The sequence below is a fragment of the Populus trichocarpa genome, chromosome 19, assembly GCF_000002775.5.
Source record: "Populus trichocarpa isolate Nisqually-1 chromosome 19, P.trichocarpa_v4.1, whole genome shotgun sequence".
In the NCBI taxonomy this organism is placed as follows: Eukaryota; Viridiplantae; Streptophyta; class Magnoliopsida; order Malpighiales; family Salicaceae; genus Populus; species Populus trichocarpa.
In genome coordinates, this window is record NC_037303.2 from 12,513,613 (window position 1) to 12,532,963 (window position 19,351).

A 19,351-nucleotide genomic window follows, 5' to 3' on the forward strand; every position below is an offset into this window, starting at 1 on the left:
TGAATATCTCTCTTGTCCATGGAGTTGGGCAGGTAGAGGATTAAGAAGAATCATCGAGTGTGTGTGTGCGTGCATGGATGGTAGCACGCATGGATGACGATGCTGATGAGATCTAGCATGGTGAAATTGTTTGAGATTATCCAGTTTGTTTGAGAGTTTCGCACCCCGAAGACTGTAATTGCAGCAATTCAAAGTGGAGAGAGAAAGTGGTCAGAAATCTCATTGACTTGGGAGCAAGAAATTCAACGTCCGTTACGGATAAGAGAGAGAGAGAGAGAGAGTCACTTGCTTCTCATTGGTTCTTGACTCGTGCCCACTTTTTGGAAAATGTGTTACTAGTTCTACACACATGCTACATTGTTACCCATTATTATTAATTAATTAATTAACATTAACAACACATTAAAACATTAACAATACATTAAAATTTTAAAGTACTGTAGCAATGAATAACACTTTTGTTTTTATTTTCTTTTTTATTTTTTTTATTTTTTCCTTAAATATTAGATTTTTTTTATTCGTTTATCTTGATACATATCGCGGGTTTGACGGGTTAACCCGGTCAGCTAGGGTTTTTTTCTTTATTTAACTTTTTTTTCTAATGTTATCCTTTAATATTGGGTTAGTTAGAAATTATGCTTCATAATTGTTCTATTTGTTTTCTATCAGGTTAATTTAGTTTTTCCAAAATAGTACTTAACGAGTTAACCCGAGTTAACTCGAGTTACTTTTTGTGTTTTTTTTTAATTAATTTTTTTTTCTAATTTTATCATTCACTATTGGGTCGGTTGGTAATTGAGTTTCATAATCTGTTTTGATTTTTTTTATGGGGATATCTTGGTCTCATGATCTAAATCGCGGGTTTTGGTATTTTAACCATGGTTAAATCAGATTATTTAAAAAAAAAAATTTAAAAAGTTATATCGGTCTCATATCCTTGAATATTGGATTTGTTTTTTATTGGATTGTTCTCATCTCATAACCCGGGTTGCGGGTTTGGTAAGTTAATCCAATTGACTCAGTTTTTTTAATTGATTGTTTTTCAAATTTTATCATTTAAAATTATGTTTAATTGAGAATTAGACTTCAAGATTTATTTCGATTTGATTTTTATGAGATTATTTCGACCCTAGGAATAGTGCTTAACGAGTTAACTCATATTGACTTGGCTCATTTTTTGTCATTTTTAAATTAATTTTTTTATAAATTTCATCGTTCAACATTGGATCTGACATGATCGATTGAGAATTGACCTTCATAATTTTTTTATTTTCTCTTTATAGGGTTATCTTAGTCTCATTGCTAGAGTCATGGATTTGGCAAGTTAATCCGTGTTAAATTAGGGTTTTTTTGTTTTTTTTTCTATAAGGTTTTATTAGTCTCATAACCCGGGTCATGGATTTGGTGGATTGACTCGGGTCATTTTTTAATTTTTTTTATTGATTTTTTTAGTCTCGTCCTTTAATATTGTACTGATTGATAATTGAATTTCATAATTTGTTTCGATTTTTTTTCTATAGGTTTATCTTGATCTTATGACCCGAGTCGCAAGTTTGACAGGTTAACCCGGGTTGCTTTTTTATGTTCTTTTTTAATTGATTTTTTAATTTTTATTTCATCCTTCAACATTGAATTGATTGAAAATTAAACTTTATAATTTGTTTTGATTTGTTTTCTATGGGTTATCATAATCTCATAACTCAGATTACGGGTTTGATATATTAACTCGGGTTGATCCAAGTCAATCTAATATGTTGTTATCTTAATGTTAAAAAAAAAATCATCTTGAAAAGAAAGTTGAGTCAAACTGTATTTAATTTTATGGGTCGTTCAGGTTGCTTTAAATCAATCAAATAACATCAAGTCAATCCTCACACAATTTAATTTTTTTCCACTAAAAAAACTTACTAATATCTTAATATTTTTTTATATTAAAAAAAATTAACCCAACTTGCAAATAGCACGGATTAATGCTAGTTACATTCTAGAACAGATAGATTTACACGTGATAGCTATAGTTTAATAATGGCAAAAAAAAAAAAATGAAATGTAACCATCTTAATTAGACCCTACATGACCAAATCTCTCCATGCGCCCATGCAATTTATATATAGTTCCATGCCATGAGGTGATCGAGTGGGAGAGATTTTCCTTCAATAATGCTCATCTGCAAGAACATTGTATAAAAAAAAAAATATTCCATGTAGCCCACATTCTCCTTTTCTTTTGATGATTCTGACCAACATTCTTCAAAGGTGAAGACAAATTGTTGTTTATGCAAGCTATATACCATAGTTGACTAACTATGTGTATATATTTTGATTTCTTTGTTATTTACTTGTGGACCTTCGATGGATGTGTTGTTATGTTGTGTTGAATATGGTGACGACTTACAAGAACATTATTTTTTTAATTCTTAGGGCTTTTTTTTTTAATTTGGGTACGTGATGATAATCACCCTCAGAATAAATGAATCAATTAATGACAAATTTAATTATCAGGATAATAATTAATTAATATTTTTAATTAACTTTGATCGAAGTGATACATCAGGGTTTAATATTCCTCCTCCACTTCATTAAAAATGAAGTTTTTATGTGGAAGAATATTTCACTATGCCTCTTTTTTTTTTTTTTTTTCCTTTTCTTCGTGTACATATAGGAGGGGAACATATTTGTGCTGCTTTTGACAGCAATTAATTATTATAATATATGATTAGAGATCCCAATTAGACTAACAATTTCTTGAACTATGTCATGTATTGATTAGAGCCTCAGAAACTTGAATTTCAACACTATTGTATTGCTGATTGTGCAATGAGATAGACTTTGATTTGATGCAGCATAGTGTGGAATCTGAATCTAAGTTTATATGCCAATGCACTCATCAACTGACGGGGATAGGGACCCTGCTGTCTCCTATCCTTTGCTTCTTGCAATGAATAAAAAAATTTCCAGAAAATGAAGTGTAATTAACTATGCATGTAGCGTATGTTTTGTAGATGTTTTTAGATTAAATTAAGTTGAAAAATAAATTTTTGGATAAAAAACTTAGACTCTAATTTTCCATCCCAGTTATAAAAATAAATAAAAACAAGGATTTAATCGTGTTAATCTTGACAACATGGGTTAAATGAGTTGACCTAGATTATCAGGCCTAGCAATACCTAACTTTTTTTTTTTCTTAAAAAGTAATGAAGAAAATGGGTATTGCAAGTATTTAATGTGTATTTTTATTATTTGTTTATTTTTTAAATAATAATAATCATTTGATATATCTAATCCATGCATGCGAATATTTAAATGTCCTATATCTAATCCGCTCAATGCACACCCCTACTTTTAAATAGGATAAGAATAGCATTGAAAGGTCTTAAGTTACTATTTAGAGGTGCCGAATATATAGATGTGAAAGTGCAATTCACCAAAACCCTAGTTCACCAAATTTAATATCATTAAACCTAATCCAAAATTAATCTAGTCAAGAATTCAGATTTTAGGTCACCTGGATTGATTAAGGTCAATCCAAAAAAATAAAAAATAAATTCTACTACAAATTACTATAATATCCCCTATGTATAAGTCCAAAAAAATAAAGATGATGCAAATCCCTTTTACTCATCCACTTTGATAAAAAGTTTATAAAAAAAAAAAAAAAAAGATAGAAGAATATCATACTAACAAAAGCAATTAATTGACAAATACTTTAGCACAATTTGATAAAAAAACAAAAAAACAAAAAAACTAAACAAGCTACAGTTTCAAATTCTATATTTTAATAGATATTCCATCGATCACAAATAACATTTTTATTACTGAAAAGTTTAAGATTTCATAATATTATAATTCAAATTTGATGTAAAAACATATTAAAAACCAATGCAACATAAATAGATGTATTATTGTCAACATAAATGAACCGTATTGAGCTATTTTGTGTCCAAAGTATGGAAAACTACAATATGAAGATTTTATGATGCCCTCCCATCCTCTTTTCGAAATTAGAAAATGATGCAGGAGGAACTTTGAGCTCACAAGGTAAGTGAATTTGTCAAAATAAAATCTACGTGGTGATTCATCATAGAAATTCAGATTCTAGTAGAAGTTTGAGGTTCTCTCTCTCTCTCTCTCTCTCTCTCTGGTGCTAGTGTGGTTGTGGGGAAGCTGGGGTGGGGGCAAAGTGCAAACCGTAGGTACTCTCTCTCTGGGGTGCGTGGGTGGGTGGGTGGGGGGGTGGGGGGGTGGGGTGGGGGCAAAGTGCAAACAGGGGTGGCGACTGTATAAAACTAGGAAAATGATGTAAACGAAATTAACATGGTCATGATTTGTCACCGCATAATCTTAAGTTTTTTTTTTTTATTATTAATATGAGTGTCCGAATTAGTTTGCGTGTACTTCAATTAATATCATGGGCCTTAAAATTAACGATCATGCAAACTTCTAATGGTCATCATATTAATAACTATAACTATAGGGCTCAAATTTGAGACCACAAAAAAAAATAAACTCTTAAACATCCTTGAAATAGAAAGTTATTAATTGATAAAACTAAAATGAAAAAAAAAGAAGAACATGTAATGAAAACAGAGGGAGCAAAATTGGACTAGTTTTTCAATTTTTTTTCTCAGAAATATTAATGGCTTAAGAACTAAGGAAAGAACAAAGGAAGAACAGGAGAAGAAAAGGAAAGGTCGGGATTTCTATTCCTAAAAGAAAACAGCAGCACTTTATTAATTACGTCATGTCATTGAGTTCCAGATTGATTTGACGAATATAACTTCGATTTTTACTTATATAAAATTCGGTCAAGATCTTAAATCAACCTGCTGGATTTTATTTCTATATTTTAAATCACTCTTAACAATATTTTATTCCCTTCTTGATCTCTCGAGATCTATTAAGATGTCACGAGTTCATTCCTAGCTATATATGAAGATTGGTAAGAAAAAGTTTGGTCGATGGAAAATTTACAGCAGCAGCGTATAGCAGAAAGGTATCATAGAGAGCAAGAGTGGGCGGACGGGGCCTGTCAAGGTCAGTGGTTATGGATATATTTGCGGGTTTTGGACCGCCCTAGTTGACTTGGCGAGAAATGATTGGGCCATGACGGTAGTTATCACAACCGAATATGTTTGACTTTGACCTGCGCCTCCCACGTTGGATCATGTAGTAGTGATGATGATGATGAAATAGAAGGCCGACCTTTCTGATCATATGAATACATCATCTCTTCAAGAACTGCCAGCTTCGTAGGAAATCAACAGATACTGTACTTTCAAAGTTTAAAAGAATGACCTCCTCTCTAGCTTCCTGCTTTTGTTGCATGGTGATCATACACTATGTCGGGGGAATAAAACCTGAACTCGATGCCAAAACCATGACAATAACAGCAGTTCATCCAGCTCACGCCTTATGCCCTAATGCTTGTATTCCTCGTTCACAATCAAGACAAATTGTGGCACTCCATAAAAGGATGCCAAACGTGAATTTGATGTTCTTCTAATATCTTTTTGTTTTTATGTTTTAAATGTATTTTTCAAAGAATTTAAATTTTTCTTTTTGTTTTTAATTAATATTTTTTTAGTATTTTAATGTGCTGATTGAAAAACAACAACAAACAAATGTATAGTTTTTAAGCATCTTTCACAGGTGCTTTAGCAAAGTTTCATTTTATAGTAGTCAGATGAATACCACAGAAGTGTTAATGCCAGCCTATTCAGGTAGAGACCAAATAATCATACGTCTTGAAGATTGTGTTGCCGTGTTAGTATGTTAAAAGAAACCTTCTTTCCATGTCCTCTGACGGCTATGGCCAAAAGAAAGAATGGCTGGCTAATAGAAAAACAAGGCAAGAGAATCATGGAAAGGAACATGAACTTCAATTATTATGAACTCAATTTGTACATGTACAACTAACAAAACTATAGCCTGATTATCCTCTAAAACAATTAAATCCTCCCCCTGAACAATTAACTTACCAACTTAAATTCTCACATGCAAAAAAGAAATGACTTTTCACTCTTCATCTGCCTTCTGACATGAAATCTTCCCCGCCACAAACCAAGACACAATCCCCAACATGGTGAATTTGCATCTGATTGGACCTTTTCAATTTTCACAAGCACTGACCTTTGTCTCTGCATCCTGATCTTCATGATGATATACTACAAGCTTCGAATTGTGTCCACTCGATCAATAACATCCAAGGCCTTCATGCGGTCTATATCAAAGTCAATGACAGGAACAGACGATGGCCTTCTGATGGGAAACGGATCTTTTCTAGTTTCACCCATCGGCGAGTGGCTACTACTTTTACTCAGTCGATGATGCTTGCTTAACCTGTTTTTTGCAGTATCAAATTCCTGGCTCTTACTTATCCCAGGCGTCTTTTTCCTCTTACTCACATCCCGAAGCATCTCTTGGTCTTCAATTGTCAACATTGGGGATGGAGAGCTTGGCCTTTGTGTACACAACTGAATTGTCTTCTGATTTGGCGACCGAATCGGAGATTTAACTGGAGATCTGAGACCGCCATTGGCAGCTCTTACTTGGCTGACAAGATGGTGAAGCCAAACCACCAATTCAAGAATATAAATTTCAGTCTTCTCCTTGTCTGCATGGTGTAGTGTCTCTATTCTGAGCAAGTCAGTCTGTCCAGCAGGTTTACGATTCACCTCAGACCTGAAGAATTTGTCGTCAGAACTCAACACATATGAGATAAAAAGAAAGGGCACAAACAGATTTGGAACTCACCCTGTATTCGCCCATTCTCCAACCCAGCCAAATCCATGATGAGCTCTGGTTAAGTGCATGCAAAAAATGTCAGCATAAGGATAAATAATTGCAAACAAGCCACCAAGAGAAGAAACATTGTGAATATTAAAATCTCTAAATAACTTTTAGCTCCTGCTTTAAAACTGTTCACAAGGACCATACAGTTAGGGTGCTTTGATGAGCAGATGGGATGAGAATGGATAAGAAAAGGTACAACACAGGAGGAGGTGGGACAGAAGTTTGGGTATGGTACACGACAAAAGCTGCTTTTCATCCTGTCCCATGTGCACATCAAACTCCAATACAAGTGAAGTTATCCTGCAATGTCTTGTCCAGTCCCATGTACAAAAAACTATCTAACTTCACCTAAAGTAATAATTTGTTAGATTGTTATTACTATTAGTGCTTGTGGATAACATGATTTGTGAACTTGAATGAAATTGAGCAGATGATAAGATGAGGTATCATGGGGTACAGACTAGCCGAGGTAAAGAAATCTAGACTGGGGGCTGGAATCTTACTTGTTTGTGTTAGTAGCAATAGGAACAAGCCAATGCAAAGTTTTCTCCATTTCAGCTTTGATTTGTGAAACTGTAAGCTGCAAGAACAGCATTTGAAAAACTAATTATAAACAATGCATTGACAAGAAAATGACTAGAAGTTTAATTTTAAGAGAGGATTGTTCAACTAGCAGCCCATTGAAAACAAACAAAGATAACATATCAATGAACAAGTCAGTCCCATGACAAGATCAAATGATACCTCTTCCTTAACTTGAAATGACAGTAATTTTGAGCGCAAAGCAGATTTTATATTTGGTGGCAATCCCTGGTACAAAGCATCCCTTGTATTTGGAGGCACAGAACTTGATCGGGACACCTGGTCACATTCAGGTATTAGATCAGAAAGGGGAAGCAAAAAAAAAAAGCAACGATTTGACAAGAGCTTCAGGACTGACCCTGATTAATGCAACATTGAAAACCTCAGAAGCTGAGGTTTGAGATACAGAAACAAAATCCTTAATAGGAAAGATAAAAGGATATCAAGTCTGGGTGAAATCATAAACTCACAAGAGTATCAATTTGGGTGATAATATTTGCATAATGTAATGCAAGACCAGCAGGCCCCAACTTTTTATGGTTCAAAGAACTTTTTACTGGTCTATCGCCATCTGCAAGTGAAAACATCAGTTAATGAACCCAGCAAATAGCGAGATAAATTTCATACTATTTCATTGTTCCAAGCAAGGAAACATAGAGAAGTGGGGGTGTGGGGGTGTGTGCGTGTGCCATGCATTAAACATTTTCATTAACAAGAAATTTAAAACTCTGTTTGGATTGCTCACCAGCACTACCAAAGGCTTCATGAATCTCCAAATGCAAGAAATGGACAATATCTACCAATTTCTCCATCACCTACACAAACATGTTAGATTTATGTTGCAATATCACTATGAAGAGTTTTAAAAAAAAATAACAAAAGGATTTATTGTGTGGCTATCACTTGACAGATGTGGAATATGCATAGTCCATCCAACATTAGGAGTGCATCACTGCATCATTGTGGTAGGATCAGAAAACACAATGATCAATGACGGTTCATAAATATAAGAACCACCAGAATAAGAGCATATTTCTCTCCAATGACCCCGTAGAACAAGGCACCTAAATGCCTTACTACCTCGTACCTCTTCCAAAATCTTCGACCAGAGTGATTTCTTCTTCAAACTTTTCACATGCTTCCTTTGACTCTTTAACTCGGCCCTTAAAATTGAAAGACTATCCCCTACAAGTGAATTAGACACAATGAAAAAAAATTACTTGCAGATGTTAATATTGATCAAGATGAGGAAAACATGGAATAGAAGCAAACATCTCTCAGATAGTCTAGCATATTTAGGACAGGATCTCAGATTCTCAGTAGCAAGTATTCAGTGGTATTGAAAATTATAAGTTCAAGTTTTTGAAGGCTAGGCTCGGGGCAGCCCAAGGAAAGGAATTAGAGATTACATGCAAACTAAACCCCAGCCATTAAAAATGAAAATTTGAGTTTGGAGGCTCCAGATCAAGTCAAGTGCAAAGATCACATAAAAGTTAGGTGGGCACTGTTAACTGCTCATGAATCACATCACTTGATTGCAACATGATGCATATAAAACAGATGCAGTCTACCATATATTAATGTCATTCTGTGCACAAACAAGGCCAAAAAGGACCATGAATAATTTTTCAAAAAAAGAGTCCAGACATTCAAACCAGTCCCATGCTATGAATTTAAGGATAATCTTTCAAGATAATGGAATTTGTCACACCAATACTATGTAGTTTAAATATATTTCAGCATCAACCAAGGAAGTACTGCACAGCATAAAGATTAGCGGATTTCAACTAGAACACCAAACTATGTTACTATGGTTTTGGGTTTTATTAGTTTCTGAGTGAAATACTTCTCCTGTTCCCATGTTTTTTGGCTTAACCGGCCCAGGAGGAAAGAGGAGCAAGATCAAGCATAGAATACTTGAACTCCTTTCCCTAAAATATTTTCCAGATCAATAGTATGGACCAATCAAACAAGAAACACAAGCAAAATGAAACTTAAACTGCAATTCACCTCTTTGAGCAACATTTGTTTTGTCATCTTCCTGAAGCTTACGGCGGTAATCTTGTTCAAATCTGTCCAAGGCATGCATTTCATGATACAGTTCCTACAGCCCAAAGGAAATATTTCTTCTTTGAGGAAATCCAAAGGATAACATTGAGAGAATACTAAGCATGAAATTGTCAGGATGGATGTGACAACAGGCTGAAATTAAACTATGTGGCATAACATTTTCAACAATGCTGGATAAAGATGGATGGACCACAGCTCATGCAAAATTAGAAAAAGGAAACATATTAATGAGAAAAAAAAAAATAGAATAAAACCAAATAAAGCATTAGCAGCACATAAAGCAGATTCTAGATGCCCATATATGACTTCAGTACAACATATCTGGATCATTGATACAATCAACTTAGTCATGTTCTAGTCATAGCATTTGAAAAGAGATTGTATTTTGGTCTGAAATGTATGTCATTAGGTGAACAAGGGGAAGAACTCTAAGATTAGGTTTATGACATTCTTCATTTTTCATGAGCATTTTGCTCAATGGCCATGTTAAGAGTGAAGAATTTGTTTGTCTATGAATCATAGCAGAAGAAAATAAAACAAGCACATAAATTTTATTTGAAGTCCAACATCCTGGAATGTAGGAGTTTCCTTCTTGGTGTTTCTCTTCCTCCCACATATTAAAGTCAATGCCAAAAGGAAAGGGAAAAACGCAATTGAGCTGAAAAAACTGAAAAGTCACACTCCCTTTCAAATTAGAATTTATCAAGACCTTTTTTTTTTTTTTTTTTTTTTGCAGATAAAAATTTCCACAGAACAAAGAAAAAAAGAACATTGTTAAATGCTTTTCAAATCACCACGCCTAGATATGCAATGTATGATGCAACTTGGGGGTAGTTATATACTACAGTATTGTTAAATACTCACTGCTGTATACTGAACCAAATTCATCAATTGATGCATAACTGTCTCAGCTTCGTCCTTCAATTGCATTTCAGGTGTCAATTCAGTACCCAACCTAAAAATCATATGGAATGATGTAAGAAAATTTGAGAAGCTTACTTCAGATATTCTGAAGGACAATCAACAAGAAAATTACTTTTCAAGATATCGGTCCAAGTTGTGCCACTGAGGATCTTTACAACGATTTCCAAAACGCACCACTTCTCCGGAAAAAACTTTCAGTTCTTCTCTGTCACAATTGTATAGTGAATTGATTAATATTTTCTGTACATGTTTCCTAGACATTGCTATAAGATCACTGTAATAAAATGGATGAAAATTTGTTTTCGAATTAAAATCACAATTTATGCAATATTAACCTCTTATCAGTTGCTGCTAGCCTCAAGAGTTCATCCATGTCTCTTGATATTAAATTTTGCACCCCCTCTGAGGGAAGCACAACCTCTTTTAAATGTCTAATGTTCTCTTTTGAAAGAGATTGCATTAGATTGGCACCCTTAACAATTGTGTTTGCAACTTCAAAAGCCAAAATTGAAATCTTATTCCCTTTTGTTGTCACTCCAGAGGTAAAACCACCACTGCTAAGATTTAAATTGGTCATGCTACTACCGAGTGTGTCCAATACATCATATGCCTTTCCGAGCCCAACAGTACCAGCTCTTCCCAACAGTGAGCTCACTTCTGAGACCTGCAACACCAAAATAACCAGCTTTCTCATTGAGGAAAATCCTTATTCACACTTCCTCAGAGCAACTTCAACATCTATATCTATTATCAATGTGTGTGCATGAAAGAAGATCCTATATCAATCATTGCATTGTGGACACAAGAATTCACTCCATGTGCATTGCCAAGTATATAATCATTCCATGCATGGATCTGATAATTATATTATAAGATGCAATGTATTTGGAGATGGAAGATTATTAAGCATTTGATTATAAATGACAAAAAAAGTAATCTACTAGAACAAGAAAATTCAACCAACTCTACTTACAAATAGCACAAATAGACTCTTGCAATAAAATATATTGGTTTTACATTAGATGCACATCAAAAGTTTTGTTTTTTAAGGAATGATTTTTCAATGTTAAGAATGTATAATATCATTCGTGAAAATTAAATATTTTAGTTGGCATACTCCATTTGGTTAATAGGACCATGATTTCTTTTCTTTTCTTTTGGTTTTTTTTTTTATTATTATTATTATTGCTTTGTACTCCAAAATGGCTTCAATGCATCCTGACTTTAACCTTTTTTTTTCACCTTTCAGAATTATCAAACCACACATGCTTTATTTTTATTTATTTTTTTAACATTCATTTTTTTATCTCCTCTATGTTTATATAAGAGTGAAATGTTGAAACCATAACGTTATGGAAACTTTTACTAAATTATTATTTTATTTACTAGCGTGAAAATATGTGGAAGGTTGTTATGTTATTCAATTAATCAAATAAGCAAAGATTTAATAATTGTTACTTACTATGTATAGATAGATGTTACCTGTCAAGGTAACAAATATTTTCAATTAAAATTTAAAGTATTCACAGTTGTGCTTTACAGAATATTACACATCATAATATGGTAGAGATAATGTCTTCATTATTAACAGAAATGATCGACATCGAAGTTAAGAGGCATTTCGTGAAGTAGCATTTGTCTTGATTATTCAATCAAAACCAAGAAATATATGTGAAGAATCACTTTTGATAATTTTCACCACAATCCAAAAATGTACCGAGCAAATGCATGGGTAACCAAATAGAGCAAAATAAATTGCAAACAACTACATGAAATGTGCACTTGCCTAACTAAAAAATCTAGTCTAGAGCACTAATAAGTCTTTTAGATGACATCAGCAAATCACTTTTTCTTTCTTCTCTTCCATTCTGTATCCTCCACCTCCTACTTGAGTTATTTAAACATGTCCAAGTTTAGTTGTGTGTACACGAAGTTCTCCAATCCAAGAAAACCTAAAGTCCAAATAATCACAATAATGTGATACAGAGGCAGTCAACAATCAATTAAAAAACATGTCCTCTCCAACTTAAGAATGAATTGATGAAAACTTGAAATATTTAATAAAACTACAGATGATGAAGATGTCACTCTTTTTTTTCTTTAATTCTTGATCGAATAGGCTTTAAGAACACAGCAAAGAAAACAGACTTTATGTGAGAATTGCATTTAAAAAAAAAAGCATGTAAAGGGAAAGAAAAGAACATTAGTGTTTAAGCAGACAGAATTGGATAACTAGAACTAGAGAAGTGAGATAAGAGACTCGATAATAAACTAGACATGATCCCAATAAGTATGTGTGCCACTAACAATTCATCTCCTCCTTCAAGCTCCAGATAGAAGCGATATTATAATCCTCTGAATACTACTACTTCAGTGCTTAAAATTCCTCTCCAACTGCTCCACGAATCTGGCAGCATATTAGGAAGTTTTGCCACTATAAGAGAACAAAAATACATGCAAGTCAATACATGGAAATCTTGTCTTCGAATCAATGAGGCAAAGGATAGTCCATTATTCCATCTCTCTTGCACAAATGAAACCAGCTAAGAATCAATTTCTTCCACTTCCACTTCCACTTTGTCACAATTCTCTCGAGAAATATTGACTATTCTATAAGAATGCTCTATTCAGTCACCTCATACCTTGGAAACTTCTCATTATGATGCTTCTTCCTAGTAGATCTCTAACACACTATATCCACTCTCAACACATGCAGACAATTAAAAGCACCTTTGCCGACTCCAATTTCACATGTCAAGAAAAATTGAACTCTCATCGCAGTAAAGAAAAGGGATTATAGGTTACAACAACTCGTTAAAATTTTGGCCCTAAACAGAACACATCAATATAGACAAAGGATCCAAATAGCCAAAACTACTAATTTGAGGCAAAGCATTGGTATTCACCCATCCCTGACAAAATATAATAATTTCTACCACGTGCTCCATTGTAATACACCAAAAAACGATCCTGCCTTTAAAGGCTCCACCAGCATGATGCACCTAGGTCAAATAGAAGCTACTGTCCTTTTCATTAAAAATGGCATGTTTAGCAAACTTATTTTACCCACTCCTGATGCTTCTACAGAAGTGAAACCCAACATTATTTCCAAAGCAGGGGACCCAACCCTGCCTGTCTCCTGGCTCAACAATGCATAGCTATCAACGACTTTCAATTGCTTTCCCTGCGCAACAATTTTGATAAGGTTCTGTCAAAAATGTGCAACCTTCTCAAACCCTACCAATCAGCTTGAGTCAAGAGATGTACCCTTTTCCCCAAGTTACGATTGTCATCCATGACATTCCATTCTGCGCAAATCCACTCCACAATTTCTCAAGTCCTTTTCATAGACAAAGTTGGTAAACAGAGAGTTCTCTTAATCAAATAGCAATGCCCTTTTCATAGACAAAGTTGGTAAACAGAGAGTACTCTAAACTAATCATGATAAAGGAGATTAATGGCCACGGAAAAAAAGTGAAATGCTTGTTCAATTTGCTGCCAGACCATTGCGTTCAAAATTTTAGACCAGAAGTAGTTATGAGAATTGACAGACAATTTTCAGCATTTCATGAATACTAGTTTTACATATTATGTGATGTGGTTGTAGCTTTCATTTATCTTTATTCTAATGAATCCAATCTTCAGAGACATGGCAATGGCCTCATTTCAGCAGTATAATCTGCTCTCCAAATGTCATAGGTAACAAGTTTAACTTCCAGGAACGCATGTCAAGTATACACTTTATATTGCGACTTTAATTACATGCTACAATCAAAGTTTCATCTGAAAATATAACATAGGAAACAGCAAGCTGAAGAGAAGGAATTGGCAATAATTAGACAAGTAAACAACACACAAATTAGGCTAACCTTTGCAACAGCTACTGGCGTGGGCTTGGTTGATCTGGATTTATTGGACAGAGCCCTTGACAAGCGAGGAATCCCATCATCGATGTCATCTGGATTCATCCCATATTGAACCACATCCACCTCCGGAAATGAAAAGGGTTCTCTTAGCTGCTTATTATCCACGTTGTTCTCCCCAACTAGAGATGGATTTGTATTGCTATCTATTTTCAATTCACGAGTCTGAAAAACCAAACCAGACCCATGACTAAAATGACCATTCAACTGCAGAAAGCCTCCACTGGGAGCATTATCTACAGTCGAGCTCCTCGAGCAAAGCCCCCCCATTGTGATGATCGCCAAATTTATTCAATTATCGTTCCAAAGTTCCATACAAAGGGTAAAAGCTTGTTGTTAACAAGAATTAGTAAAACCCTTTTATCAAATTACACTAAGGAGGTCAAAAATGAGGTGATTGGTAGCAAATCGAGAGCCCCCTTTATAGTTCACCACAGAATTGATCTAAATGACTTTGAAGCTGAAAATGTAGTCCCTTGTTACATCAAAATCACCACAATACCAGTTACTATCACCGCTGAAGTTCCAATCCATCAACACCAACCCCACCAAAACTGTAAATCAAGAAAACAACACGCTCATGAAGTCCAACTTACAAATCCGGAAGAAAAAAAAAGCAACCTGATCAACATCAAATCAAAAGGGCTAATACTATCAAAATAAAAAAGAACAAAACAACCCAGTTCAAAAAAACTTAACAAAAGATTAGTAAAAACTCAAGAACACCAAAAAAAATGATAACACAGTCAAATTAACTTATGCACTGATGAAAACAAAAGCAACCCAAAACCACAATCAAGAAAAAGCATCAATCTTTACTCGAGAAACACACAGACCTAAAAAGATGCATTAAATTTGCATCTAATTCAAAGCAAAACAAGAAGACAAACTTACCAGTTAGATAGGTAGAGATCTGTTAGAGACAATATAGAAAAAAAGTTATGACTTGTGCTTTGTTTCTTCAAGTAAATACAGATACAACAAGAAAGAGCCAAGGAGAAAGAAATGATGGTGAAATAAAGAGATCAGTAAGTCAAAGTGCATAAACAAAGGGTCCAAAGCCTGCTGTCTGCGGCTATGGAACTGTTGATAACCAAATCATAACAAAACTAGGACAACAACTAGCAAATAGCTGGGTAGAGAGAGGGAGGGCATAGTCAAAACCCAAACTAGACTCCACTGGCTGCTAGCAAGCACACACACATAAATAGTTTAACCATGGTTTTATTATTACCTTTTTTGGTTTTTTCCAACACTCATTGCCCACTCTCCTTTTAGGCATGTTCTACTCACACACTTCGGGTTTTTTTTTTTATGTTTTGATGTGGGTTTAATAACAGGACTGAGGCAAAAATATTAAATAGCCTTAAGAAATATTTCTAGATTATTATAAAATCTCAAGAGCAATAAGAAAAAAAAAATTTAAGGTGTTTTCACAAGTATAATATTTAGAGGAATTATCACAGTTAAATTGTGTAATAAAGTCTTTTTTTATTGGATTAATTATAGATATTTAGTCATTTGGGGTGGATGCTGAGTTTATAATATATTTCATTAAATTTCTTATTTCTTTTGACATATAATTTGGAAAAAAAATTTTTGTTAAAATACATTGTGGATTAAGTAGAATCTTAACTTATTTTTAGATTTCATGCTGTGATATTTAGTATATTACTATTGGTAAATTATTTTTTTTGTTTTTTTTATTTATTAACGTGGGTGTCTGGGTCAGCTTGCGCATACCTCAACTAATCCCACATGTTCTGAAATTAACGAACATGTAAGCCGCCAGTGGCCATCATATTAGCAACCATTAGGCTCGAACCTACTATTGGTAAATTATCAATAGCTAATGAAATAGATATAAAGGCTAATTCTAGCTTAATTTGTTATAATTCTATACTAAATCAGGATTATGTTTGAATTGTATCTTGAAATAGAGTTTTTACTTGGTATTTATAAAAATCATATATGAAAAAAAATGTTTCCCAATATGATTTTTCTATTAACTTTCATTTCACGTATAATGATAATAGATTGTGAGAAAATTATGCATTTTTACATACCACTCTAGTATTATATGTGTATGATAGCCATTAGTGATATTTGCTATAATAGTCAAGTAAAAAATTAGAAATTAAAAGAAAAATAACTAAATTAAAAATATTAAATATGACAAATTAGAATGAGGGTTAAATTGAAAATAAATAAAAACTTAATGAAAGGGTCAAGGATAAAAACTAAAAATTAAAAGAATAAAAACTGAAGTTGAAATATCAAGAACAAAAAGAATCAGCCCGTACTTTTTAGGTAGAAGAGAGAAAAGAAGAAGAAAAAAAATACTGACCAGCGAAACTAATATTCGTTGACATGCATCATATCGGGAGAAAAAGGACGCAACAAAGCATCCAGCGACACATCACAATGGCATTTTATGCCACCAGAAAACACCGCATACGTTGCTCAAAGTACATGGATGTCTCCTACGCTGCGGTACATACACAGCAATCAAAATATCTAAATCTATTATCCATTCCTTGTCTCTAATCCGGTCGGATAAGATTAGTTTGATGATTATATTCACTTTACAAATAACTACTAACTCGTTTATTATTTTAATTAATTAAAAAAAATCTAAACTTGAAAAAGTTGTTTAAAAAATTAAAATTAAGTTGAGCGATAAATCAAGTGAACCATTACCTGTATATTTACTTGATAAGTAATATTATTATTCCTAATTCTTAGCAATACTTATTGAATCAGATATTATTATTATTATTCGTAAGAAATATACATATGAATTAATATGTCTAGCAAAGCTAAAAGCTCCAAACCAGGAATTTAATTAAGTAGAAAAGAATTATAACATGGAAGAAGAACGAAAAAGGTTCATTAATGGGAGAAAAACAAAAACAAAAGTCGAGAGTGTATCCACGCGCCGTGGTGAGAAACTGGGCAATAACTTCCCCTTTAACAATGTAACCCCGTGAAACACCTTCAAACGTTTTCACACCTCCTAATCAATCCCGTAACCGGCTGTGATCGATTTAACTAATTGACAAATAATCACACAACAAAATACTTAAATTGATAAAAAATAAAAATATTTAATAATGAGTTTTAATATTTTTATAATTTCTTTTAACTTAGTTTTTGTTTTCATAACAATTTATTTTTCCCCAAAATATCCTCCATTTCAATTAAAAAAAAGGGGTAATTTGAAAACTCAAAAAAAATAAAAAAATTAATAGTCAACTTTGATCAAGGGATTAATATACAATTTTTAGAACTAGTGGGACTAGTTTACAAAATCATAAAAAAGGACTAAAGTTTTATAATTTACTCTTCTTTGACTACACATTTCAAATCACTCAATCTAGGTTTTTTTTAATGGATTTTTTGCAATAAAATTAAATTTATTTATCCAATTTACTTGAAGATAGATCATGAAATTTAGCTGTAAGGAAGTTATAAATCTCAATTTGTTGATAGAGTTTAAGCTCCTTGTCATTGTCACTTTGCAGGAGCTTGGTCATTTAAAGTGTTTGATATTATTATAATTATTATTTTTTAAAATATTTTTTATTTTGAAATATATCAAAATAATATATTTAAAAAAAATTATTTTTGATATTATTATATTAAAAAAATTTTAACAAAATATTTTAACAAAAAAAATCAAATTTTTAAAAAACACGCAATTTATAAAGGGACGGGTGCAATTTTACGAGGACACCTGTTAATAATATGTTTGGTATGAAATCATATAATAATTTAGATGGTGTTAATTTACGTGGCAACTTTAGCTTTTAAAGTAAACCACACAAACATGTTTGGTAATGTTAAAACTTAATTTACTGATTGTGTGGGACCCATATAATTTATGTTAAAACCACATGTTTGTCAAAAGCAGCTGAGAGCTGCTTCTTCCCTTTTCCTGCGTCTTGGAAAAGTAAATTAATTCATTATTTACTGCTCACTTAAATTAACAGAGTGACTTCACTGTTCACGTGAATAGTGGAAAGTGTTTTCACTGTTCCGCCCGAAGACCCGGTCCAAAGCTAAATGCATTGAACCGGGTCCGACCCAGTTAAAAAAAATTAATTTTAATTTTAATTTTTAATTGTGTTTTATTCGAAAAACTAGTGTTTAATATTATTCAATGACACTACATAAATTAGAAGAATATCGCTTGATGACGTAGCATTTGCAGGATTTGATCGCAATCCCAATTTTGTTCATGGTGATATTTTACCTGATGTTGTTGCGCGCTTAAGAAACCAAAAAAATTGTAGTCCTTGTCGGATGGATTTCATACGTGATGGAATTGTAGATAGTTTAATGGAACAATAAAAAGTATTTTATATAAGTATTATTTATTTCATGATATAATAGCAGTAATTAAATTTACAATGTTTAAATTAAAAACTATCGATATTAATATATATCTTTTTTAATTATTTTATAACCTCAATTTGAAAAGTATTCTTAACCAAACATATTAAATTACTTTTTATTTAACCTCAATTTCAATCATACATATATAAATATCAAACCAACCTCAATCAAAAATACTTTTTCAAATCACAACCACAAAAACTACCACAATACCAAACACACATCTCAACAATAAAAGCTGATAATTAAAGCATGGTAAAGTTGGGATTACTTTCTTTTCTTGTTGTTTTTTATGCATAACCTTTCATTGCCAATTTCAAAAACATACAGCAATAAAAAATTATCTTGAATTTTGGATCAAACTGAACTTGACCCATGGATTTTAATTTTTTTTATTTGAGTATTTCAAACTATTTTAAGTAAAAAAATAAAGTTTTTTTTAATTAATTTTAATTGCAAATAACAATTTAGAAACAACAACAACAACAACAACATAATAATAATAATAATAATAGTAGTAGTAGTAGTAGTAGTAGGAGGATAGAAACCTAAATGAAATGGCCTATTTTTTTTATAAAAAAAAATATTATAGTGCTCAAATAAAAAAAAATAAAGTTAAAGAGTTAAAGATCAATTTAACCCAAAATTCAGGATAATTTCAAG

The 19,351-nt window shown here is 32.7% G+C and overlaps 1 protein-coding gene across 1 annotated transcript; it reads right to left on the reverse strand.

The window, feature by feature from the left end:
- Nucleotides 1-5,859: 5,859 nt before the first annotated feature.
- LOC7467436 (protein PSK SIMULATOR 1) lies at nt 5,860-15,472 on the reverse strand. The gene is made up of 13 exons (XM_024591509.2): nt 15,185-15,472; nt 14,237-14,844; nt 10,703-11,031; nt 10,480-10,572; nt 10,308-10,398; nt 9,384-9,477; nt 8,461-8,558; nt 8,119-8,188; nt 7,844-7,944; nt 7,536-7,652; nt 7,295-7,371; nt 6,753-6,797; nt 5,860-6,680 (listed from the first exon to the last, which is right to left on the reverse strand). The coding sequence occupies exons 2-13, from the start codon at nt 14,558-14,560 to the stop codon at nt 6,164-6,166; spliced, it is 1,956 nt and encodes a 651-aa protein (XP_024447277.1). The 5' UTR covers nt 14,561-14,844; nt 15,185-15,472; the 3' UTR covers nt 5,860-6,163.
- Nucleotides 15,473-19,351: the final 3,879 nt, after the last annotated feature.

Bases quoted from the DNA above. Each gene is read 5' to 3' on its own strand.
- LOC7467436 (XM_024591509.2), bottom strand. From the start codon at position 14,560: ATGGGGGGGCTTTGCTCGAGGAGCTCGACTGTAGATAATGCTCCCAGT. The intron at 10,399-10,479 runs GTAATTTTCTTG...TATGATTTTTAG, and splicing joins TTGGACCGATATCTTGAAAA to GTTGGGTACTGAATTGACAC. The intron at 6,798-7,294 runs GTAAGATTCCAG...GCACTTAACCAG, and splicing joins ATTGCTACTAACACAAACAA to AGCTCATCATGGATTTGGCT.